We start from the raw sequence: 24,961 nt of genomic DNA on the forward strand, positions 1-24,961 counted from the left end.
CACAAAGTGGGAAACCACAAAAAGCTGCGTCTGCTGCAAGAGGCTGCCGGAGCCGAGGGCTGGGGATGTGCGGTGGGTCTGATCCCATCACTCCCAAGGCGCTGGGAGGGCTGAGAAGGAAAATGGGTTTGCTCCCTGTGTCAGAGCTGTGTCCACACAGGGTTTTGCAGGCTGAATTTTCCTGGTCACTGCCGAGTCCAAAGCCAAGCTGGTGAGGCTGGGACAGCTCAGGGATGCTGCTGGGATCTGGGTTGCTGAGAGTGCTCCACGATAAGCTCTTCTGTGAGCTCAGTGAGATGAGGTCGCGTTTGCCTCACTGAGACACTGGAGACACACCAAGCTCCAGGAGACGCTGCATTTTCCTGTTGCCTTACCCAGGGATGCACAGTCCTTCCCCATCCCAGCTGCAGCTGCCTGAGACCGTGTGCAGATATGCTCAGAGTGAACACTGGAGGCTTTGTAAATGTGTAGGAGAGCCTGGATGCAGCCCTTCAGATCCTTTGAAATGTTTGAGATCAGAAGTTGCTTTTCCTCTGGAGGGGACAGGACTTGGAAAGAGCAGCTGGTTGTGATGGTAAATGTCCAAAGAGGACAGTCTCGTGCTGGCATGTGGATGGGCTGGATGCACATTACAAGACCTCTCCTCTCTTTGGTTTTATTGGTAGGAATGTGTGGTAATATTTTAATCCCAATGAATTATCCTCTAAGGGCTGCTCTGAATAGAGCAGCTGTCAGTAATTACACAATGAATTCAGGGCACTGGCTGCTGGACCCAGAGAGTCTGGCCTTTAGAACAAATGCTCTCCTGGGCAGCAGAGCCAGCAGAGCTGCTTTCCTGTTTGCCTTTGTGTCGTGCTGGAGCTCTCCTTTGGCTCACAATTGTGTGATATTCGATGAGCAGTGATCTCACCCCAGCATCCTGCCCTCAGAAATGGCATTTGTCACTTCCAACGTGATGCCTGTTTCAGTGAGAGTGGAAAAAAAGCTTAAAAACCCTGGGACATTGCCACCTCTGATGTATTTGACTGGATCCACTGGTGGACTCTCATTTATTCTGTAAGGAGAAGGGGAGCTGGGACTGAGAGCCCCAGACCCACAGTGCTTGATGAAGAGCTTGGATCAAAGATCTCCAGCTGTGTGGTGGTGGAGGTAGTGGAGCTCTCACTTGGTGGGAAAGCCTGGAGACATCCCAACAGTGAGGACAATGGATGAAAAATCATCCTGAAATACATCAAAGCACTGAGTGCATGACAGAACTCCTGCAGGAGTCAGAAATGTGTGTCATGCTGGAGATCATGGGATCCTAGAAATGTGTGTCATGTTGGAGAGCATGGGATCCTAGAAATATCTGTCATGTTGGAGAACATGGGATGCCAGAAATGTGTGTCATGTTGGAGATCATGGGATCTCAGTAATATCTGTAATGTTGGAGATCATGGGATCTCAGTAATATCTGTAATGTTGGAGATCATGGGATCTCCAAGCTTGAATTTTAATTTTTAATTTTTTTAAAACATATTAGGAAACCAACTGCCAAGAATATCTCGTGGTTTAGGGTGCATGGTCTGGATGTGTTCCTGAGGTCCTCCCACGTGGGTCTGTGTGTTTTCTGATGAACTGAGTGAAGCATTTCCTCAGATGCATGGCATCAGCTGGGGAAAATCATAGACCCTTCAGTGCCCTGGACTTTAATGGCAGGGGAACATGCTGAGAAATGTGATTTTAGCACAGAAACATCACCAGGACAGGCCAGAAATAGGGGGGTGGTCTGTACCTTAACCTTTCTCCACCAACTGCTGTTGGTTTAATCTCCTGATCTAGCGAGTTGGAGATGCAAAACTGACCTGTTCTTTTCTCTCCCCAACCCTGCAGACCTGGGATGAGGAGCTGGAAAGGTCAGCACATGCCTGGGCTCAGCAGTGCATCTGGGACCACGGGCCCAGCGACCTCATCAGGTCAATTGGGCAGAACCTGGCAGTTCACTGGGGCAGGTAAGGCTTGGGGTGCTCCAGGGTCATTGCAAAGGGTGGTCCATGGGGTCTCCTTTAGAGAGAGACAGCTGGAAATGTTTGCTGTGGTGCGCGGTGGAGCGCTGGGGAGATGGGAGAAAAGCTGGGGGTCATTAATTGTGATTAATTGTGATCAGTGGGATGGGTATTGTGGTAACTCCTGCAGCCACCTTCCACTGAGAGTTCCCAGCACTGATTTGGGCTCCTCCATCCATCTGGAGCTGGGGTAGCACCTCTGTAACACACCCAAGTCACTCCTTCTCCTTGAGGAGAACAGGTACAGAAGCCTGAGCCCTTGCTCCTGAATCTGCTGTTTCAGGGGGTTCTGGCATCATGCAGCTGAATGCTGAAGTTTCTCAGGGGCAGTGTCTGGATTCAGCTCAGAATTTGTGTCTGGATTCAGTTCAGAATTTAATTCTCTCTTGCTGTGTTTTCCATAAATATTTATCTGGCTCTTGATTTTTCTTTACTGAAAACACTTTGTAGGGTTTTTTTTTTTTCCAATTCCTGGGACAAGTTATTAAACTAGAGTCATTAACCCAGTTAGGAAGCTGACATGAAGCCTTCTAAAGGAATTTTCCTCTCCATCTCAAGATGAAATTTGTTTATTGTTAAGTCTCTAATTTTAAGCTTGTTATAGGTTAAACCTGCTTTGCACAGCAAACATTTTGTACTTGCTCAGGAGCCCTGAGCTTTTCCCCCATTTCCTGGGTTCAAGTCCAGTTATCTTTGTTGTAAATCAGGTAGAACTTGGTGGAAAGCAAAGGAAATTTGCTGGTGTGAAATTAGCCAGATCTAAAAATTGGGGCCCATTTTAATGCTTGGCAAGTAGAGCGGTTAATTCATTGGAAACAAAGTCAAAAGATCGTGCTGTTCTTGGCTGCCCTACAAGTGCTCAGGATGGCCACGGGTTCCTGATGGAAGAAGATCCAATCTTGCTCCCTTTGAGGTCCCTGAGAGGAAAGAAAAATCAGATTTATCTCAGCTTTTTCAGGAACGGGCCACGACTTGATTGCCTCCATTTCCCCTCCTGTAAAACAGGATTCGGAAAGTATTTGCTTCATGACATCATGAGATGGATGTTTTTAAAATACTTCTAATGAGTGATTTTTAATGAAAAGTTGGCTGAAAGGGTAAGCTCCAGTTGGTAATGATATAATTTGGATTTCTGGCAGCTTGCTTGGTGTGAGCTGTTGAAAGCAATCAGAAAGCAGTGGGTTTGGTACAGTTTGCAGATCACTGGGTGTAAAGTGTGTATGAGTTTGTACAGGTAGTATTGACACCATCTGTGCCCCCCAAGCAGCATCAGCACTGCCTCAGACTGTGATATCTGAGGCAGAGATTACACACAGGGTACAGGGGGCTTGGTGCAGGGGAAAATTGCTGCCAAAAAAGGCGGGATAGGAGTGCAGAGCACCAGCTACTCCACACCAGCTCCTGGCGGGATGTGAGTGAGGAAAAGCCCACTCACTCTCTAAGGTCTTACAGTACTGGCTGTGAGTTATCTCCCAGATCTAGCAGATTGCCCCCTGGTAAGATAGGTACATGATGGCTTTGGGTTTAAGATGTTTGGCAAAGCCTAACTTGTGTTTACTTTCAAAACACAACTTCCCGCCAAACTAGAAGTTATTTTGTCGTTGAGTGGAAAAGTGAGAGGGCATTTCAGGTCAGCAGCGCTTGAGGATCATGTCAAACCTATAAATAATACAGAGTCAGGTCAGGCTGTGAATCTGAGGGAAAAAAATCATAGAAACACACAACAGTTTGGGTTGGAAGGGACCTCAAAGATCTTTCCAGTTCCAATTCCCCTGCCATGGGCAGGGACACCTTCCACCATCCCAGGGTGCTCAAGCCCTGTCCAGCCTGGCCTTGGGCACTGCCAGAGATCCAGGGGCAGCCACAGCTGCTCTGGGCACCTGTGCCAGCACCTCCCCAGCCTCACAGGAACAATTCCTTCCCAATTAAGGAGGAAAATTTTCACAGAAAGAGTGGTCAAATACTGGAATCATGTACCCAGGGAGGTGGTGGAGTCACCATCCCTTGATGTGTTTAAAAAAAGACTGGATGTGGCACTTGGTGCCATGACCTAGTTGAGGTGTTAGAACATGGGTTGGACTCGATGATCTTGAAGGTCTCTTCCAACCTAGAAATTCTGTGATTCTAATTGCAGTGACATATCCCATCTAAGCCCTCATCTTTAACAGTTTTAAAAACCGGCCTTTTTGTTGGTGTTGTGGTTTTTTTTTTTATTATTATTTTGGTTTTTGGGGGGGTTTTTTGGTGTTTTTTTTTTGGTTTTTTTTGGTTTTTTTTTTTGAAAACTTCTACCAGAACATCCTGACTCCAGCTGCCTTTTCCCCCTCAGGTATCGCTCCCCAGCCTTCCACGTGCAGTCCTGGTATGATGAGGTGAAGGATTACACATTTCCATACCCCCACGAGTGCAACCCGTGGTGCCCAGACAGGTGTACAGGTGCCATGTGCACACATTACACCCAGGTAAAGGACTCCAAGGGCTCTGCACCCACACTCCCCACATCCCCCCCCATGTCTGGAACGGGGTAATTTGCTTATTTTCAATAACCACATTTCCCTTACAGATAGTCTGGGCCACCACCAACAGGATTGGCTGTGCTGTGAATGTCTGCAAGCAGATGAATGTGTGGGGAGAGATCTGGGAGAACGCTGTCTACCTGGTCTGCAACTACTCCCCCAAGTAAGGCAGAGCAGCTGGGCTCTCTCCAGCCCTCCCAAAACTGGCAGCTGGCTTAACTAGCTCTGGGGAAGAGATTTCAGGCAGTCTAGACTGGTGGTTGTGGCTTTAAATTTTTTCTTTAGACAGCAGCACTGGGCTGGTTCAAAGCTACAGAGCGCTGCCTGGAAAACTGAATGAGAGGCTGGGGCCAGGCTGGAGCTTTGATGTGCCTGCCACGGGAAGGGAAAGGAGGAGCAGGAGATGGCCAGGATGGAGCTGGCTGCTGAGCAAGGCTTGCTCTCTGCTGTCACAGGGTGGGAAGGGATGGGGTGGTGGCGAATGCCAAAAAAACCCTGAAATAACTGCAGCAGTCAAGATTTCACCAGCTCGACGGTTTGATTAAATTTCAAAATGAAAAATCATATTTCTTTGCCTACTACATCCAGGAGAAGTTTACTACCTGGCAATGGCAGTTAAGATTTTCTGGTTTAATGGCTAATAGGAGAAACATTCCCACTCCAAGCCCTTGGCAATTTAAAACTTCAAAACAAAACAAAATAGGGAAATCTCTGTATGCAAACAGAGTGGCTTGGGGAGCACCTGACTTCAGGGGATCACTGCAGAATAATGCAAAGGAAAAAGATGTGTGGGGCTGCAGCTGTCACGTCCAGGCAGAGCTCTCTGGGTGGGTTCTCTAAGCCCCTCTCCCCATGTAGGATGAGCCCATTTTGCTCCTGGTTTGGGGGGATTTACCCACCTGCTGCTCCTGAGGGATAACAGCATCTCCCACAGAGCCCCCTCAGCAGGCTGGGAGATTCACACGTCATCCATTCAGAGCTGCTGGATGGAAAAACACTCTATTTCTGCAGTTTCTGCTTAATCTCTTCTCTCTGGCAGCGGTGCACATTGTCCTCATGTAGCCTCATAGGTGGAGACAGCTGAAAGAGCATAACCCAGGAGTTTATAGGCACAGCTTAACTCCGGCTCCTTCAGCCTCCTCATCCCCTAAAACTTGCAGGACAGAAGGCCAAAATGGACTGTTGTTTCTGGGGAGCTTCTTCAGCAAAACGCAGTAATCCATTGATTTATTTCTGTTTACATAAGACCCTGGTGTTGATGTTGGAATGTAATATAAAAGCAATGTGGCACACGATTTAAGCAAACCCCTAAAAATGTCATTTTAGAGACGGAACAAGGAGGAACATCTTCCCTGCAAGGCTGGTTGTTTAGTCTCTATTTAGTTGCTCTAGGCCAGGATGATGTTTCTGGGTTTGGAGGCTTGGAAGGGTATTTGGGTGTCTGATGGGTGCCCATTTCTCCCGTGCTCCCAGGGGCAACTGGATTGGAGAAGCTCCGTACAAGACCGGCCGTCCCTGCTCCGAGTGCCCTCCGAGCTATGGAGGGAGCTGCCAGAACAACCTCTGCTACAAAGGTACCTGCTGGGGGCTTGGGGCACCTCTGGGGTGGGGAACAAGCCTGGAGCAAACCTGTGGAAGCTTCTAATTGGGACCAGCCACAGCTTCGTGCCCCTCTTAATTAGCCATCCTCAATATTCCGATGTTGGGAAATGTGGGAAATCATCAGCCACTGAAAGCAGGAATCCCTGAGCTGCTGAAAATCTGGAGCTGGGATTCAGCAGGAAAACAGAGCTTGGATAGGGAGAAGCAGCTGTGAGCTCCCATGGGTTTGTCCTGGGAGCTGCAGGGGGGTTTGAGCACCGGCAGGCTGGGGCAGGAGCGATCCCGTCCTGCTGGGGTTTGCTGGGGAAGAACATTTGCTGGAATGTTCTCCAGGGCTTGGCAGAGGCATCCCGGGTGGGCAGGGCTTGCCTGCCTGCCCTGCACCTTCAAGGGCCACGGGTGGAGCCTTTGCCTCCCTCTGCACCGTTCAGGGTGGGGGATTCAAGGGATGGTTTTCAGGTTTTCTGGGATGCAAAATGAACCTGGCGATTCGTGTCCCTTGGAGGAGAGGAGGGGGATCCTGAAGGGTTTTTCCTGAGCTGTGGAGTGTTTTTGGAAGAGAGGTCAGTAGGATAAAACATATTATTAGGGTGAGCCCTCCAGCAGCAGTGCTACCCCCAGCATCTCCTGGGGCCATTTCTCTCCTCCCAAGTGTTTTCCTTCCCAGAGAGCTGGGCTCTTTGAAAACAGGGAGATTCCCTGGACAATTGCCCAAAGCTGAGGCTATTTTTTCTGCCAACAAGCATTTCTCATTTTTTATCTTGTGGGGTTTGAAGGAGGACCCCAGGGTGCAGGTGGGCTCCAGCAGGGAGAGAAGGAGGGGGATGCCCTGATGGAATATGAGCCCTTCAGCAAATTTGTGTTTTCCTCCAGAGGGAAGAGCTCAGTGGGAAATAGAGGAAGGAATAACAGCTGTTTTTTTTCACTAATTAGTGAGGATCCCTTCAAATCTTTATTGTGAGGTGCTGTAAATGCTGCTTCATGTGCAGAGCAGCAGGGGAGGAGTGTCCTGGCAATAGCCCTGAGCTGCCTCCAATGGGCATTTCTGATCTCCCAGCTGTTTAAAAGCAGATCCTTGTCCAACCAAACCATCCCCACTGAACATGAACCTGATTTGCCCACCAGTGTGAGCACACTGTGATTATTTTGAATGCCCTTTTCTGCCAAGATCACCGTTATGAAGATCCCATCATTGCTGAGACAGACGAGACCAACGAGGTGGAGATCCCGCAGGTGGCGGAGCAGAAGCCGGTGCAGTTCCACCTTCCAGAAAACAAACCCAGCAAACCCATCAAGGCCAAGAAAATCACCCCAGAATCCTACATGAGTAAGACACAGACTTTCCCTTTTTCTTTCTCTTTTTCTCTGTTTCTTTCTTTTTCCTATGGGTTTTGGAGCACCTCAGTGGGAAAGGGTGTGGGAAGTGATGAGGAGGCTCGGGGACAAAGAAACTGGGAGGATGTTTGAGTGGAGGAAAGGTGATCTGTGTGAAAATTCACTGTGTGAACATTTCAGCTGTGCAGAAAGCTGCTAGAAGTGATGAGCAAAGCTCTCAAAAACAACCTGTACCTTCTGCACATCAATCTGTAAAAGTCCTCAGTGTTTGTTTCAGTCATTTCATGGAATCCAGGAATGGTTTGGTTTGGAAGGGACCTTAAAGCCCATCCCGTCCCACCCCTGCCATGGGCAGGGACACCTTCCCCTGTCCCAGATTGTTCCAAGCCCTGTCCAGCCTGGCCCTGGGCTCTGCCAGGGATCCAGGGGCAGCCACAGCTGCTCTGGGCACCTCCCCATCCTCTCAGGGAACAATTCCTGATTCCCAATATCCCATCCCTCCCTGCCTCTGGCACTGGGAGCCATTCCCCGTGTCCTGTCCCTCCATCCCTTGTCCCCAGTCCCTCTCCAGCTCTCCTGGAGCCCCTTTAGGCCCTCTGAGCTCTCCCTGGAGCTTCTCCTCTCCAGGTGAGCACCCCCAGCTCTGCCAGCCTGGCTCCAGCTCTCAGAGCATCTCTGTGACCTCCTCTGACTGACTCCAGCAGTCCATGTCCTCCTGATCTCAATAAAATATCAATGTGCCAAAAGTCCCCTCAATCAGTAATGCATTTAGGAAATATTGGTTTTATTTCACCTTTAGGAAACTCTACACTCAGCACTTACCCTTCTTCACAACTTTTCTGGGGTTTATGGCTTGTTTCCTCTTTATTTCTTGCTGGGGAATATTTCTGAAGTTGTTTGTGGAGCTGCTGGTGCTTCCTGAGTTGTTTTCCAACCGCTGTTAATTAAAAGACACTTATTGAGAAAACAAGGTGGGGCGAGCCAGAGGGGCCTTTTCAAGTTTATCAGCCAGCATCTGGAGAGTCTGTAATTAAAAGGAGAATGAGAGCTCTGAGTGCAGACCTCGGGCTGTGAATCAAAGCCTTCAGCTGTCAGCTGCATCTTCCTTGCTAATATTCCAAAGACACCTGTCTCAGGTGAAGGGCTAAGGAGGCACCAACTGCTCCAGGCTGGATAAAATCAGATTTTATCTTGCTGCACCAAAGACCTCCAGGGAAGATGTGTGGAGCTTGCTTATTTCTGTAGCTCAAGAGCAGGCTGAGCAATTTCCTTTTTAAAAAATGTATTTATTTGATTTTTTTTTTTCCTCCCCAGCACAAGTCATTACCTGTGAAACCAAGATGAGAGACAAATGCAGAGGCTCAACGTGCAACAGGTAGGGTTTTGTTGATACTACTTGGAGTGCTGAGGGGAAAAGTAAATAAATATTTACTTTTTATTGCTATAAATTATTTATAATAAATAATAATATTAAAATAATGTTATTAATAATATATAATATTTTAAATAAATATTTAATAAATATTTATGTTTTATTGCTAGATAGTTCTTGCAAACACAGGATAGGTTGCACTACATATTTTTTTGTGATTCTCTAGGTAGATCTCTTTAGGAAAAGCCCCAAAACCCAACAAAAAAAATCCCCCTAAATTTCTCTTAATTCAAGCCTGCAGCCAAGCCTGGCAATAAGGTGATTTGCATGATTTTACTCAGCCATGAAGACCCACAGTTTCAGGTGTCAAAAATAATTTAATAAATTTCGGCAGAGTCATTTTTTTGAGCCTTTTTCATGCATTCCACTGCTGCCCGAGGCAGACCAATAATTCATGGCTTGTCCCCTCCCAGCCAGTCCAGAACTTCTGGTTAAGGTTTCTGCAGAGAACAGGACAGTTTATCACTTGGAGAAAAACCAAATCCACAGAACCTAAATATTGGTCGGGCTCTTAAGGAGGGTGGAGCAACTGTTTTAAAAAAGCAGCTATTTTGCAATCTTGTTTTTAAAACAGGAGAGCTACGTGAAATGAATGGAATGACTATTAAGCGAAATAGAGTCAAAGTCTGTTTTTCTTGAATTGTTTTTCACCACCCTCAAAGATAAATATCTTTACTAGGTATTTGTGCCCAGCTGGCTGCTTGTACAGTAAGGGAAAGATCTTTGGAACATTTTATTATGAAAGTGTAAGTACCTTTTAATAGCTCCTGGATGTAATTTGTGGGAGGCAGTGGGAATGACAGAAATGGGGAATGCCAGCCATTCTGCTGTAATTTGGCTTTTCATCCTCTCCGGTTGTGGTGCTGTAAAATGGTGCTAATAAGGATTATCTGCATTTTCCTCATCTTGCTGTTGAAAAAAGGGACAGAGTCTGGGAAGGCAAAGTGGCTCCAGATGTGATTTTGTCAGGAATTGTCCTTAATGAGGACACCCATGGAAAGTGAGGGATGAGCATTAATAGGCAGGTCCTACAAAGATGCCTTTGCTCCTGTGGGCAGCTGTCACCTGAACAGAAACTTTATATAAAAACCACTGTTAAATTTTGTAACTAAATAATATTTTGCTTGATCTTAAATTAGTAAGATAATTTATAAATAAAGCATAGCACCACTTTCCCATCAAAACTGCTTTTGGGGTGAAGGAGGTTGGAAGATAAAAGGGTTTTTTTGGGTAAAATCAGGTTTTCTTTCCCTGTTCCAACTGTTGGTGCGTGACTGCATCACCCCTGATGTGTCTTTGCCCTGGAAATTCTGTGATTGCAGACACCCAACCCCTCCAAGTGGCGTCAGCAGAAATATTTTGGGTTTGAATATTTTCTCGAGAACTGGAAATATTTCAGACTGGTCGCTCACTTCCAACACTGCTTTTCCTCTAAATTGTATTTAAATGTATGGTTTTGTTATTTGAAAAATATAAAATCTTGCCATTCAACCAGGCAGTGCTTAAAATAATAGTAATAAAAGAATCTGTATTGGGAGAGGAAGATTTAACAACCAGATTCCAAAGGGGTGTACTCAGCTTATTTTCCACTTGGTGCTCTGGTGGTGGTTTCATTTCTCCTCTGTTTTTCACGTAGCAGTTGGGCAGCGTTGCTCTGTGAATGGGATTTATTGGATTTGATTCATTTCACATCTATTTATCTCCTGTCAGTCCTCCAGCATATGTCGTGCTGCAATCCACTATGGAATCCTGGACAACAAGGGAGGGCTGGTGGATATCACCAGGAAAGGGAGGACACCTGCTTTTGTGAAGTCCACCAGGAACGGTGTGGAGTCATTCAGGTACTGCCCTCACCAAAAGCTGTTGGTATTACCTTTAAAAACAAGCAAATATTCAGTCATTGTTGCTCTCATGGAGACACAGTGGTCCAAATAATTCTACTCTGCTTATTTTTTTTTTTTTTTGTTTGCTTGTTTTACAGGAAAAGCAAACCTTCAAATGCATTCATGGTTTCCAAAGTCACAAGTAAGTTTTAAATATTGAGGGGGGAAAAAAATATATGTTGCTGGAGTTTTATGGGATACTTGAAAACATCATTCCTTTCAGGGCTCTTTGTCATTTCCAGTGGTTGTGTCAAATGGTTCTGTGCCACAGCCAAACCCTGGAGTGGTGGTCTGGGGGGATCAGAGCCTCAGAGTGACTGCCCACCCACCCTGGGCAATTCCACCACCACCCACCTCATTTTCCTGGGGGGAAGGTAGAGAAATAGGTGAAAATGGGCCAATTCCAGCAGCAGCTCCTGCTGATGGATCATGGTGGGGTCCAGGCTTCAGCTGCTGATAGTGAAGGGGTGGAAGTTGAGCCATCCATCTTCAAAAGCTTCAGTCACTTGTCAACTCTTATAAAAACTGAAAAGAAAAAAAAATAGTGGCTAATGTCCTAGTGCAGTAATGAAATGAAAAACACAATACATGTGAAATTAGTATTTAACAGTGAGTCATCACATTTCTGATGGGCATATAAACAAACACTGCTCTACTTTTTAAACAATTCAGAATTTCTGAATATCTTTGCAAAATTCCTCCAGTGCAGAACCATCCTTTTGATGAGATCCACCCCAGCCCCTCTCAGGGAGAGCTGCAGGTGTCAGGATATTTGGGCTCCACATCTGGAGCTGTGGCAAGCCCAGGTGTTGTGGACCAGCTGCTTGTCTCTTCTGAAAGCTGTGACCTTTTCGAGGCCACACTGCAGTGGCCTTAAAAATCTCCAGGATTCCTGCTGGAGAGCAGCTCAGCCCCATCCTGGGATCCTGCTGCTGGAGCAGCTTTCCCCCTGGTGCTCAAGGGTCCCACCTAATGCATTGCGTGGCTCTGACTTGTGTTTTCTTCAGCAGCCTGAGCTTTTGGGTCTAATAATTTGCTTTTCCACATTTATCTTGGCAGCACAGACTCTGGATTGTTACACCACAGTAGCTGAGCTGTGCCACTTCAAAAAGCCAGCGAGCCACTGCCCAAGGTAACACAAATCTGGGTTAAAAACCTCTGTCCTAAGGGAGGGGCAGCTTAACAGAGGTGCTGAGGGCCCTGAATTTGAGGGCTGGTGGGAGAAGAGCTGATCATACTGGTTGAACTGGCGGAGGGGGTTGGGAATGGGGTGTTTCCTCCTGCCACTGTGCTTTTCTTAGCATCACTGTAGAAAATTCACTTTATGTTTTTGGATGGCTTCAGTAAGATATCAGCCAGGCTGCACAATCCTGTCCCAGCACACTCTCATGTGTGAGTGTGCAAATGCACACTCGTTGTCTTTTTCCTTCTGCATTTGCTGGGTTTTGGATGGTTTTGGATGTTTTCCTTTCCACCTTAAAACATGGAAGAAGTTCGTTCTGGAAACTGTGCAGGAGTAAGTGACAGGGCAGGAGGGCACAAACACATGCAGAGATTTATGTGCACAGAATTGAGCAAAATTACAAGTAATTCTCTTGAAAGGGTCATAAAAGACCAACCCCTCTTCTCCTGGTCCAAATCCCTCTATTTGCAGCTCTGCAGCAGCAACCAAATGTCATCTGAGGGGAGCGAATAATCAAATTCACTGTTGCCACCTGCAGACCAGATGCAGGCACTCGAAATCTCCCAGGAATGCAGCTGGCCTTCCTGTGCAGCCCTGAATCAATCTGCATTCATTGTTTTCCAGGATTTACTGCCCTGCCCACTGCAAGGACGAGCCCTCGTACTGGGCGCCCGTGTTCGGCACCAACGTCTACGCCGATGTGAGTCCAAACCTCTCCCTGCCCATCCTGACTGCCCTGTCCCACAGCTGGGCTCACTCTGGGCATCAGGGGAGAAATTCAAACTCTTTTGTGGTTATTCCATGTGGGGATGGGCAAAAGGGGGTGAAGGATGGGGTCAGCAGGCTCGGGGAGCCCTTTTGGTCTCCATACACTGATTTATTTGGAAGGATTGGGATGTGTCGCTCCACAGCTCCTTGAGTTGGGTTTGGTGAGCCCTTCTACTCTCCAGCACTGACTGCTTCCTAAAGAATTGGTCATGGCCCTTGAGATTTGGTCACATCCCTTAACCTCCCCAAACCTTTGGGCTCTGGCTGTGAAATAATGGTTGTAGTTGTTTAAAGCATTTTGGGAATTTATAGGTGAGCACCAAAGGGCTTTTATTCCATCCTATCACACTATGGAGCTGACAGAAAAAGACCTCTCTCTCCCCTTTTCTCCTCTTTCTGGGAGATGGACAGCTTCTGAGCAGCCAGGACAGAGCTCAGAGCAGTGGAAAGAAAGAAAGTGTGTGAGCTGCTTTTATGGGTTTGTTTTTCTGAGCTTTGCTCGTGGGGATGAGCAGAGAATCGATGCTAAAACTAGGCAGAGTCATTTTCTTGAAATCTCTTAGTATTAGGCCTCTAAAAACTGGGTCTCAATGTTTTTCCATTTGTGGGTGTCTGGTTATTTTGTTTTTTTTCCTCATTTTCTGTTTTCCATCGGGGGCTGTGTTCAGGAATGCCAGCTCCCTGGCTGCCCTGTAGCCTGTAGGATCCTGGTTTAGAAAACCTGGGGAAAGCAGTCAGCAGATTGTGGACCCCCAGCTTCAGGTCACCCTGGAGCTTTGCAGACTGCTGAGAAAATCCATCCTGCAGGAATCATACAGTAATTTGGAGAAGCAATTTTGAAAGCTATTTCAAAAAAAAACCAAAACAACCCCACACTATTTTTAATTTTGCTCAAGACGAATTTTTTTTTTTGAAGGAAGAGCTGCACAAACAGGTTATCCTGGACTAGCTCACAGGCAAATCCATGGAGCAGCTGCCTCCCTGCAGTACCTGCCTCCTGCATGCTCCCACCTGCAGGAAATGGGAAATAGTTTTGTCTTTTTTACAGAGGACAAACCTCTGTCAGATCAGCCCTGAACAGGGCCTGTGATTACAAAGGAATTAGGTGAGGAGCAGCATCCCAGGCTGGCACTGCACTGACGCAAAAGGATTAGTGTCCTTTAATGAACCCATTTCCTACTCTCCCTCCTGGGTATTGTTTCAGAAACGGGGGGAATGGATGGTGGCTTGGGAGAAAAACAAAAAGCAAGAGTAATAAAAAAGTATTTGGCCACTTCCTCGAGGGTTTGGTTAACCTTTTTTTGGATTACTGTGCTAAGCAGGGTGATGTGGAGGTGCCAGGAAAGAACTGAGGTTGGTGGCAAAGCAGGTGGCACAAAGAGTTTGAGGTGACTCTGAAGGGTGCTGCAAAGGGAGAGGTGGGACACTGGGAATGCTCAGAATGGGAAGTTGAGAAGAGAAATAACCACACCACACAAGGAGAATTTGGGGAAAGGCTTTTCCCAGGGAGAAAGGCCTGTGCAGGATGCTGGGAATTAACCCAAGCCCACTGCTGGGGAATAATTAAAGCAGGCAATGAGCTGGGTGAGACAAGTGCTGGTCTTCTGGGAGGGCTTTGGGAAACCAACTTCGTGTCTAGTGTGGCACCTTCGTGGCCCTGGGGGCACCTGGGCTCCAAATGAATCTTCTTAAATAAGCTACCTAGAAGACAATGAAGCATTTATCCCCATTTCCAGTCTGCACTTTGCTTTAAAAAAAAGTTCAGGGACTTGTTTGTGGGGAAATTAGTAAGGCTGTGGAACAGGGACCTAGAGGAGACTTGAATTTTGGGGTAAATGAAAAAATGCAAGAAATATGCAATGGTAAAAGTGGACAGGCCTGGTTCTGGGGTGACCATAGAGCCATGGAATGGTTTGGGTTGGAAGGGACTCCAAAGCTCATCCAGTTCCATCCCCTGCCATGGGCAGGGACATTTCCCATAGACCAGGGTGCTCCAAGCCCTGTCCAACCTGGAGCTGTGGGAACAGCCAGGGATCTTTATGGAGGTTGTAAAAGAGCTTTTGACTTCCATGAGAGTCTCATTTGTCACTCTGCCTGGCTCCTGGTGTGACATAGCCCTGCAGGGGAAACCCATCCCATCCCTGCCCAGGAACCCTGTGGAGCCAGGAAAGGGAACAGCTGCCCACGTTTGAGATAAGGCTTTATCCACAGTTGTGCAGTGATTGCTTGGAGGAGGATGGGTGGATGGAGGGATGGATGGAGGGATGGATGGATGGATGGATGGATGATGGAGGGATGGATGGATGGATGGATGGATGGATGGATGGATGGATGGAGGAATGGAGGGATGGATGGATGGATGGATGGGTGGATGGTCTGCACAGAGGCAGGAGTTTGTCACCAGAGCAAACTGAGTTGGGAGTCATCTCCCAGGAGATATGAACTTAATGATTAAATCAGTCACACTAGCGAGGAAATTCTGGGTGATTAAGCTCATAGTCAGAGAACATTGTTAATGACCCACCATAAAATGTGTTGTCATTTTATGGTGTGTGCCCTGGGGCTCATTTCATCAGGAATTGGTCTCCAGAGCATCCCAAGGGGCTTCACCATGGAAAACTGTTTTATTGCCCATGCTGCTGTACTCCTGAACCTTATTCTTGTAATATCTCATCTTCCAAAAGCCCTGCAATTAATTAATCAAAGCACAGTGTGGCCTGGGACATGAGAGGGCTGCCATCCAACAGAGTGATAAGAGGAGGTTTGGGGTAAATCTGTTGGTCAGAGCTTTGAGTGAGCGGCGGAACAGCAAGTCCTGGAAAAAAAAATAACAGGAATGCTTTGAAAAGAACATTGTTCAGGATGTCTCCCAGTGGAGAGTGCTGCAAATTGATCCAGGACAGTTTAATTTTACGAGCCAGTTTTAGATTTATAGATTTCCCACCACATATTAGGGCAAATTCACTGCATATCTTCCAAACACAGCATTCCCTTGCTCCATTGACCATATATAGAAGCAAAATGCCAAACCAGCACTCAAAACTCTGAGGGCTGCCAAGAGATAGGCCATCCAAAGTGATAAATATATATATAGGGGACAAGAGCTGCCATATATGGCTGTGGCAGGGAGGCAGCATGGGCTGCATCCTACTTACACAACGGGAACAGTTGCACTTGGCACTGGTTTTGTGGTACTTGGATTTTTAGCAATCAGGGCATTTCTGGGCTTGGGATTTTCACCTGCTGCAGTTTTGCTGTGCAGAGTTGGTTTTTCCTTTCTGTTCTTCCAGCTCGCTGCATGTAAACCCTGCAAAGAGCTGATGGCCAAGTTTACACTATCCCTCAGCTTTCTGTGCTTTTGCTCCCTTTTTCTGGATGTTTTGGGGACTTAGTCATCAGTTGTTGCTGGTTTGTGTTCCTCCAGCTCTTCTGGCTCTGCACATCTGGGATGTGCAACAGAGAAGCTTTGGTCTTTCCAGAAGTGTAATCTCCCTCCACATTTGGTGCTGTTTAATGGGGTAATGCCCATCCAGAAACTGCACCAGACAAAGGGGGCAGCCCTCCTGTCTTTCCTAGAAAGAAGGATGTGAGCCGTCCCAGATAATTAGTGATCATTTACCTTAATTCAGGAGGAGCATTTGCATTCCAAGCAATTGTGTGAATAACCTTTGCTGTCAGTAGCACAGGGTTTCACCTCAGAGATTTCTCTGGTGCAGTCCCAAGAGGCACTGGCTGGAAAATTGTCCTCAATTCAGTCTTGGCCCTGGATAAGGTGAAGAAGCGTGGGTTTGGGCTGGACATTTGGAAGGAATTGTTCCCTATGAGGGTGGGGAGGCCCTGGCACAGGTTTTCCAGGGAAGCTGTGGCTGCCCCATCCCTAGAAATGTCCAAGGCCAGGTTGGATGGGGCTTGGAGCAGCCTGGGATGGTGGAAGGTGTCCCTGCCCATGGCAGGGATGGAACTGGAAAGATCTTTAAGGTCCCTTCCAACCCAAACCATTCCATGATTCTGTGATGATCTCACAGGGGCAGCTCCACCTCAGAACAATGGAAAATCTGCTTCTCCTCTGTGGTGATGGTGGATCTTCTTTCACCCAGAGATTATGACATACCCACAAGATCTAGTCCCTAGTTTGTCCAAAAGAGGGACAAAACTGTTCCATAAATGTTTCTTTGTCTATTCCCTGTTTTTCTTGGTGCTGATGGAATTGACAAGTCTTCGTAAATAAAATATAGACAGTGCTTAAGTCAAAACAATTAAATATTTTCCAGAGCTCCAGTATCTGCAAAACTGCAGTGCATGCAGGGGTCATTTCAGATGAAAGAGGAGGCTTTGTGGACGTGATGCCTGTGGAGAAGAAGAAAACCTACGTGGGCTCCTTAAGGAACGGCGTCCAGTCAGAGAGGTGGGATCTCCTTCCCGTGCACTTCCCTCTTCTTTTCCGGAGTTTCCAGGTGCCTGGGAAGGTCAGGAGATATCAGCTGGACAGGCTTGGGAAGAAGTGGCTTCCCAGTGCCACTGTGAGTTGTGGCAGCCAGGCAAATGGAGCGTGTTGTCCTCGCCCGGCCAGGAGCTGTGCTCAGGCTGCTGTGAAATGTTGTTAAGCAAACCTTGTTGGATTTTGTCACAGCACAAGTCCATGCTAATACGTTTTGCTGTGTGTTTAACACATCAGGAGGTAAGCACAGGTATTGTCAGCTCTCAGCCCAGGTCATGGTTTGGGGTTTGTAATTTGGATTTCCGTTCAATTCTGGGTGTGGGATTCATTTGTTCATTCATGTCCTCTGTTCTCTTTGAAAGAAGTAAATTAACTTCTTGAGACATGATTGAACACTTTTTGAAGATTAATTTGCCACCCTTGTAGGTTTTTTGTAGTTTCTCCAGGGCCAACCATGCTGGTTTCAGTGACCAATTGCAAATCTGTGCTTCCAGCATCCTGCACTTCCTCATGACCACAACAATGCAGTCACAGCTCATCCACTCCTTCCTAATTTGAGACTTCCCTTTCAATCTGTTATGTGTTTTTTCAGATATTGGTGTGATGGCACTGATTTCTCAGGGCTATCTTCACAAGTACAACATTTCCCACAGTTAGGGAGGTTTTTGGTCACTGCTAACTCTGTCTGCTCTGTGCAGTTCTTCTTTTATAAAGAGTATAAGGAATTTTATCAAGTTTGCTGGTTTTATCCTAACAATGGATATTCCAGAATGCTTTAGAGCATCTCAAGAAATAAAAGCAGACTAAGACAGGAAAGCAACAGCTGTTAAATATGGGGGTTTTAATATAGATTAACAGGGTCAGCATTTTCCAAGTGGAAAACTTGGATTTGGGTGAAAAACCTCCCATTTCTTTGAATTCTTTTTATCTCAGTCTTGCTTTCACTTATCTTTTATACCTAAAGACAACTTTTTACTGGGATGGCAAACTGTGCCCTAGCTCAGAATAAATCCCACCCCTCTCAGGGATGAGCAATGTGAGCAGCCAGGGTTGATCTGGAGGGTGAGGGAAACCAGAGACCTTCTCACAGTGGGGATTAAGGTTTGGAAAGTGTTATTTACACTCAGCAATAAGGAGCAGCCTCATGCTGTGAGATCCACCAGACAGTGAAATAGCTTTTCCAAGATTAAGGTGAACCCTCACCCTTTAGGAATCTGGAAATAACCCTGGGTAAAGACACACACCCAAACAGGTATGGGAAAAGACTTCCTTCGGGATTTACTGTGTCCTTGCACTTGTTGCAATGTTTATTTTGTGGGAAAATGAAATTTTGTATTTTTCCTGGGTTTTTTCAGTGCTGTAGGACCTGGGAATAGAAACACCCCCTTTCCCCATGCACAGAGTCACCCCAAGCAGCTCAGAGTCAGAGCAGCTGGGGACACCTCTGCAGGTTTAAAAGGAATATCTGTATTTATTCTCATTTAACATGAGCTGATGGGGCCATTCCCACTCCCAGCACTAGGAGCCAAGCCAGACAGGCCCTGGGAACCTGCCAGCCTATTTGACAGCAGGTTTTTTTAGGAAAACATATTCCTCTTTATGCATGAATCTCTGCACAAGGGAGCACAGTGTTCCTTGGATAAAAGCTGGGGCTGTAAGAGAACCTGTTGTCTTCCAGCTCCTTTTTTTTTTTGGCATTAGCGCTACAGATTTGGATTGAAAACATAAAAAAAAAAAGGTGCAACCATGGATTTGTGCCACTTCTTTCTCATCCTTTATCTTTCTCCTGCTCCTGGTTGGAAAGAGATAGGGGAAACTCAGAGCTGCCTGTTTGGGTCTGTGTTGTGTTCACTTGATTCATTCCATGTTTGTTTTCTTTTCTTCTTTTCTTCGTCTCCAGCTTGAAGAACCCTTCAGATGGGAATGCCTTCCGAATCTTTGCTGTGAAGCAGTAAAAAGCCCCCAGGGAAGGTGCAGGTTCCTTTGGGAGAGCTCTCTGTTGATCTCCAGAGACGCCAAAAGCTCCTCTGAACGGCATCGGCTCTGCCCGTACCCTCCTTGCCCATCTCCTTCAGGGAATTCCAAAAGAAAAGGGGAAAAAAAAAAAAAGAAAAACCCCAAAAAAAGACCCCAGGTTCTGACTCAGCTGTTGGCATCTCATCGCACCCGTGCAGCGTTGTATCTTTTTGTCTCGTGTTTTTTGTTTCTCTAGGGGCATTCAGCGACCATAAACTGTTCTAAGTTTCATTTTACCAGAGGTGTTGCTACACAGGATGGTGGTGGCTCCATGTGCAGCAGATTCAGGGATCTCAGCCTGGCCCTGGATGGTGTTTTTAGGGTGTGAAGCTTCTCCTGGGATGGGTGTGAGGATGAGCAGACTCGGGAGTGAGCGGCTGTCCAGGCACTGGGCACTTTGAAATGAGAAACTCATTGAAAAATTGCATTGTCTGGGGACAGGATGGGCTTTGACAGAGGGATTTTGTGTGTGTTGGATGGTTTCTGTGCAAAAAAGCATAAAAAGTGGTGTTTCCCCACTGAGGTGACGTGCAGCAGCTCTGTGAGGCTGCTGGGTACCTCAAACGATGGGGCTTGGGGATGCTCTTGGCAGCCAAAATTAAAGTTTTGTGGGCCTGGAGCAGGGTGTAAAACGGTGGCAGAGATCCTCACTGCAGAAAATGAGGCCACCAGATCATCCAAAGAGCAGGTTTGGTGTTTGCTGGTCAAACACTCCCAGGTATTTTGGCAACCTCTGAGCAGTCAGAGAATTGGGGCTCCTGTGCTGGCACATCTCATCCTATACTCCACGCCATAACTTCAGTTAAATGCAGTGTATTGGTTTACACAGCAGTGCTGGTTGTTTTATAGTAGTTGAGTAGTGATAAAATTAATCTTATTTCTGCTAGGAATGGTTGCATCTATAGGAAACAGGTTCACTTTCCCTTTGTGAAGCTCCTTGTGGCGTGCGCATTCTGAGACTTCAATGATGCAGCATAAATTGGGGCAGATTAATTTTTCCAAAAATTTCCAAATGTGAAGCCAACACAATGCTGTACCTGTGAGTATTTGATATCCAGGATGGTGGGTTTTGCAAAACTCATAAGGTGTTGTAATGGTGTTATTCCATATTTTGATATTTTTGTCTTGACGTGCACCCAAATGCATTTCAAAGAGAAGGGCTCAGCATGAGCTGCCTTTTTAAGGCAGAAGGACATGCTCTGCTTCATATTGGAAATGAATTTTTATGATTGGTCTAAACATAAATCTGGTGGGTTTTTGATAGAGACACATGCAGTAACTTCATCAGTCATGAGAAGACAAAGCCATCAGAGGTTCTTCAGTTTTTGTAAATGTGCAGTCCTTCCATTCAATAACTGAATTGTAATATTGGATAACAAATGGGAAAATATTTCCCTCTGTTTGGCAGATGTTTCACTGCTGCTCTTAGGCCCAGAACATGTTTGGTTTAATCTAGACAGACATAAGCATTTCTATGATTAAATTCTTTAATTCTGTAAACACCATGAAATTAGCAAGGAAATGACATTTAAATGACATTTATCGTTCAGTTTGTCCCACCACTAGGATTTATTTCTCCATAAAATCTGAATTTGGAAAGAAACCTTTTGTAAAACCTGAAATTGGAGCTGCATTTCACTGTCTCCAAAAATGCTGCACAGAAAAGCCACTTTTGGGGTGGATAGAGAGAAGTGAGCCTTCAAAGTGTCATCTTTGTTTATGTAGTATTGTCGTCCAAGGTGTACAGTATTGACTTTAGATAGGAAAACTGAACCATTTCCTTTTCTTACTAAATAAATTGGTGTTAAAACCAGCTGGAACATATCCTAGAAAAGCTGCTGGTTGGGAGCATTTGAGATGTTGGCAGTGAGGAGAAGCTCCCTCGTTTCTGCCCTCTGTGAAGTGTTGGGGTGAGCGTGGTCTGGTTCCAGCCCATCCAGAACTGCAGCAAGAATCTGGGACCAAATCCCAGAATCCTGGGCCAAATGGGCTGGGAATGGAACTGGAGAGAGTGAGAGGTGCAGTCAGGTTCATGGGGACTGCAGGAGCACATAAAACACCTCGACTCTAGTGTGGGATCCATGAAAATTACGGATGGAAGGTGATGGAAGGGACTGTGAGGGCTCTTGGAGTAAAACCCAGGGGATTACTGAGAGCACATAAAAATCCAAACAGCTGGGGATGTGCCTAGGTGACAGAAAAGGGACAGGGGAAGGGTTATTATTCCAACAGAAATATCCTAAAATGCTTAATTCAAGTTACAATTGCGTATTTTTATCTTCAGCCAACTGGTTTGGATTTTTAGAAACCGATGTTAATTTAAGTCTGTATCTGTTTATTTTTGTATTTGTTGTACAAAAGAGAAATTGTGACTTTACTACACAAATATTTTTCGAGGTCCTGGGTGCTATTAATTTAAACATACCTCCCCCAGAATTAGGGGTGATCAGGTCCTCCAAGGCAGTCATGACCTATCAATGACTTGCAATCATGCGTGCTAGCTATTCATGAATAGGTGGGACAGTACCAGTTTTTTAGCCAAATATTGACAGATTTTATTTCTGATACCAAGACATTTCTCAGCCTGCTATATTTCAGTGCAGCTTAAAGATGCATCACGTCTGTATCTCACCAGGCCCTCTCCTCCTCAGCCCCAGCTCAGCATCCAGGTGCAGCCAAAGCTGGTGCTGCCTGGTTGTGCTTTTCCAATAATTTGGGGTTTGGAAGCAATGGCTTGGTCATTGCAGAACACCTGGCTCAGCCCAACCTCCAGGAAACACAACCAGGGTGAAATCCAGAGCCTTGGCTCCACTCATTCCTTATTTTAAGACTTCCAGCCAACAGCTGGTTGAGGAGGCTCCAGTTTGTCACTTGTGCAGTCAAAATATTTAGGGCCAGTTCATAGAGTTGCTTTCCTTTTTTTTTTTTTTCTATGAAAAATGGTGTATTTTACTTCCTATGTATAAAAGTTACTTGTAAATTTTTGTGTGCCTTTGCATGTTTTCCAAGGGGCCGTGGTTGTTTATAAACTAGATTTTTTTTTTTTTTGGTCTAAATACAGAATTGTAAAATATCTTTTCTTCCCTACCCTTCCATTTTCTTTTGATTTCTGAATTATTTGTGAAATAAAACCTTCCCAGAATGAATGCTTCCCTTGTCTTTAATGCTCAGCCAGAGCTGGGTTGGTGTTTAGAAGAGCTATTTGGGATAATTCCTGGGGACTAGAGTGTCCCCTGGAGACTCCAAATGAGATTGGGATGTGCAAAGCCTGTTCCACAAACAAATAAACTGCCCAGTGCCCAGGCATCAAAAATAAGAGGTATTCTTAGTGAAACAAGTAAGGGAAAATCACTGCCTGTCTTTGAATCCCTGCAACATAAGGGCTGAGTTAGATTAATGGGTTAGAAATAGTGTTTAATGATTTAGTGCTGCAAAATACAAGAGAGGTGAACTCCTCCCCACCTGAGCAGGCTGGTGTGAATTCATTTTTTGAAAGGAAAAGTATTCAGATTTTGCAATTCCCTTTGAAATTTTCTCCAGGCTCATCCTTGCTGACAGCACCACAAATCAAACCAAGATTTTTCCTGGTAATCCAACCCCATTTGGTTAAAGGAGCAACACAGGGAGGTTCATAACTCATCCTCCAGACAATGAGCACCAGATGGGTTTTGACCAAAAATATGGGCTGGGCCATGGGATGGGGTCCTGATTGACCAGGCCATGAAATTTGTGTTTTTCATTACCTATACAAGAGGATTAATGCTAAATCCAGAGATGTTTGCTTTACTTCAGGGCTGGGCTGATGCAGTTCTGGTTGAACAATATTTCCCTGTAAATCCCAGCCTAGGACTGACGAGATTATTAATTAATTATTAATACCTCATTATTGCCCTGCCAGTGATTTCTGTCAAAGGCAAGTTTCATGGGTGCTCCTGCATGCTCTGCAATTCCAAACTGCCCATTTGAATTTACCCTGTGCTTTCCTTCCCCCATTTTTACTGCTGCAAAAATATCTCCTTCTCTGGAAGCATTTGGGAAGATTTTCCTAAGCAGAGCTTCAAGGTAAGCAGAGAGGGGAATTCAGGAATTCAAGGTAAACAGAGAGGGGAATTCAGGCTGTTGGTCATTGTGAGGCTGCCTAGAGCACCCCATTAATGGCAACAGTTGTTTGATATCTTATTTCTTGGTTTGATATCTTATTTTTTGGTGCTACAAAATGCCCCACACTGTGATTTGGAACCTGATGGTATTTAAGGTCCCTTCCAACTAAATCCATTCTATGATTCTGTGAGTTCTGTGCTAAAATTTAGGTCTTGGTTGGCCTAGAGAGCAAAAGAGCAAAATACTCAAAATTTAGGGCTGAACCTAACCCATCCTTTGGGTCAGCCTGCCATCCTTTGACACTGTCTCTGGTTTTGTTTCCTCCTGCTTGAGCCCTGGGCTTTGTCCTCTGCCTGTGCAGCAGAAATTGGTGATATCACAAGTGGGAGCAATCAGAGCTGTGCCTCTTCCTGTACAACAGGTATGAAAACCAGGGGGAAACACACAGCCAGGAGAAATATTGATCATTTTTTTCCCAGCTGGGGTGGGGTCCAGATTCTGCTTTAGCAGAGAAGGCATAAAGATTGGCAGGTTGGAGGAAAGCAGAGGGGAAAAAAGGAAAGATAAACCCACGAGGACCTGAGCGAGGGTGGCAGATCTGATATTCCCACATTGCAGGGAATCCTTGGGCATCAACGAGCAGCCAGGCTCTCTCTGCTTGCTGCTTCAGGCACAAATATCTCCTTGCTGGTTGTTTTGCCTTCTGCTGGCTGCTCCTCAGCCCGTGCTGAGCTCATCAGAGCCTATGTATAGCACGGGCATGCCTTGGGGTGGGTGTCCTTCCAAAAACCCACAGTCATTTATAGGATGCGCCCCCAATGTTTTCAAAGCCACTTTGCAAACCATGGGGTTGGCTCTCATTTACACCAAGGACCTACTTTAAGGCACTTAGGAGGCATTTATGCCACTTTAGGGTGTGGGGAGAGCAGTGTAAAGAAGCCTCAGTGTAAACAGAAACCACCCTTCTATCTGGTGGTTAAAATTGGGTTAGGGAGTTAAGTCAACAGACAAGGTCTGCCTTATGCTGCTGCCTCTGCTCCTCACCCAGGGGAGGGCTGTCCCCAGTGTCCCTCAGCCACTGCTCAGCCCAGCACATGCCAGGGAGATTCAGTGTCAAAAGGAACACAGGGATATTTATAGAGGGTGAAAAGTCGGGAGGCGCAGGTGGAACATGAGAGCAGAAAGAAGAAGGGAGCAAAATAAACCCAGAGCTTTGGGGTTAATCCTCCAAGGGCTGATTCTGTCAGGTTTGGGCTCTTCTGGTTTAGGGGCTGTGGGTGACCATGACCCCAAGGGGGGACCTGCCAACACATGCAACTGTCCTGAGGAGTGCTTGACTGATAGCTGAGGTTTTTATTTGGTACCTGCCTCAAGGCTTGTTTCTGCACATCTGTCTTCTGCACATGTGGAAGCTGAGAAAATACCACCTATGAGCTAAACCCAGGGGCCAGTTTGTCAAAAACAAATCTCAAAAGCAGCCTAATTTCTCTCTCCACCAGCCGAGCAGGCTTTGTAAGTTTGAAAAAAGAGAATAAAACCCAATAGAGATTGACTGTAGGAGGTAGGGGTGTTCATACCATCTTACTAGATGTGTTGGTAATGAAAATATTGTTTATATCAATGCAGGGAGCTCCAAAACTGC

At 46.1% G+C, this 24,961-nt stretch overlaps 1 protein-coding gene across 1 annotated transcript in view; it reads left to right on the top strand.

Moving 5' to 3' along the window:
• The window catches only part of CRISPLD2 (cysteine rich secretory protein LCCL domain containing 2), a 31,096-nt gene extending 8,361 nt beyond the window's left edge, over positions 1 to 22,735 (top strand). The window contains exons 3-15 of the mRNA XM_071440772.1: positions 1,873 to 1,991; positions 4,375 to 4,507; positions 4,609 to 4,724; positions 6,035 to 6,135; positions 7,332 to 7,490; positions 8,813 to 8,873; positions 9,610 to 9,676; positions 10,641 to 10,771; positions 10,912 to 10,955; positions 11,873 to 11,945; positions 12,621 to 12,696; positions 17,036 to 17,169; positions 19,103 to 22,735. Coding sequence (XP_071296873.1) covers positions 1,873 to 1,991; positions 4,375 to 4,507; positions 4,609 to 4,724; positions 6,035 to 6,135; positions 7,332 to 7,490; positions 8,813 to 8,873; positions 9,610 to 9,676; positions 10,641 to 10,771; positions 10,912 to 10,955; positions 11,873 to 11,945; positions 12,621 to 12,696; positions 17,036 to 17,169; positions 19,103 to 19,157 — 1,269 coding nt within the window. The 3' untranslated portion in view covers positions 19,158 to 22,735. The remainder of the gene's footprint in view (positions 1 to 1,872; positions 1,992 to 4,374; positions 4,508 to 4,608; positions 4,725 to 6,034; positions 6,136 to 7,331; positions 7,491 to 8,812; positions 8,874 to 9,609; positions 9,677 to 10,640; positions 10,772 to 10,911; positions 10,956 to 11,872; positions 11,946 to 12,620; positions 12,697 to 17,035; positions 17,170 to 19,102) is intronic.
• Positions 22,736 to 24,961: the final 2,226 nt, after the last annotated feature.

This window comes from Agelaius tricolor, unplaced genomic scaffold (genome assembly GCF_023055355.1).
Source record: "Agelaius tricolor isolate 1412-34295 unplaced genomic scaffold, bAgeTri1.0.p SCAF_15, whole genome shotgun sequence".
Classification (NCBI taxonomy): domain Eukaryota; kingdom Metazoa; phylum Chordata; class Aves; order Passeriformes; family Icteridae; genus Agelaius; species Agelaius tricolor.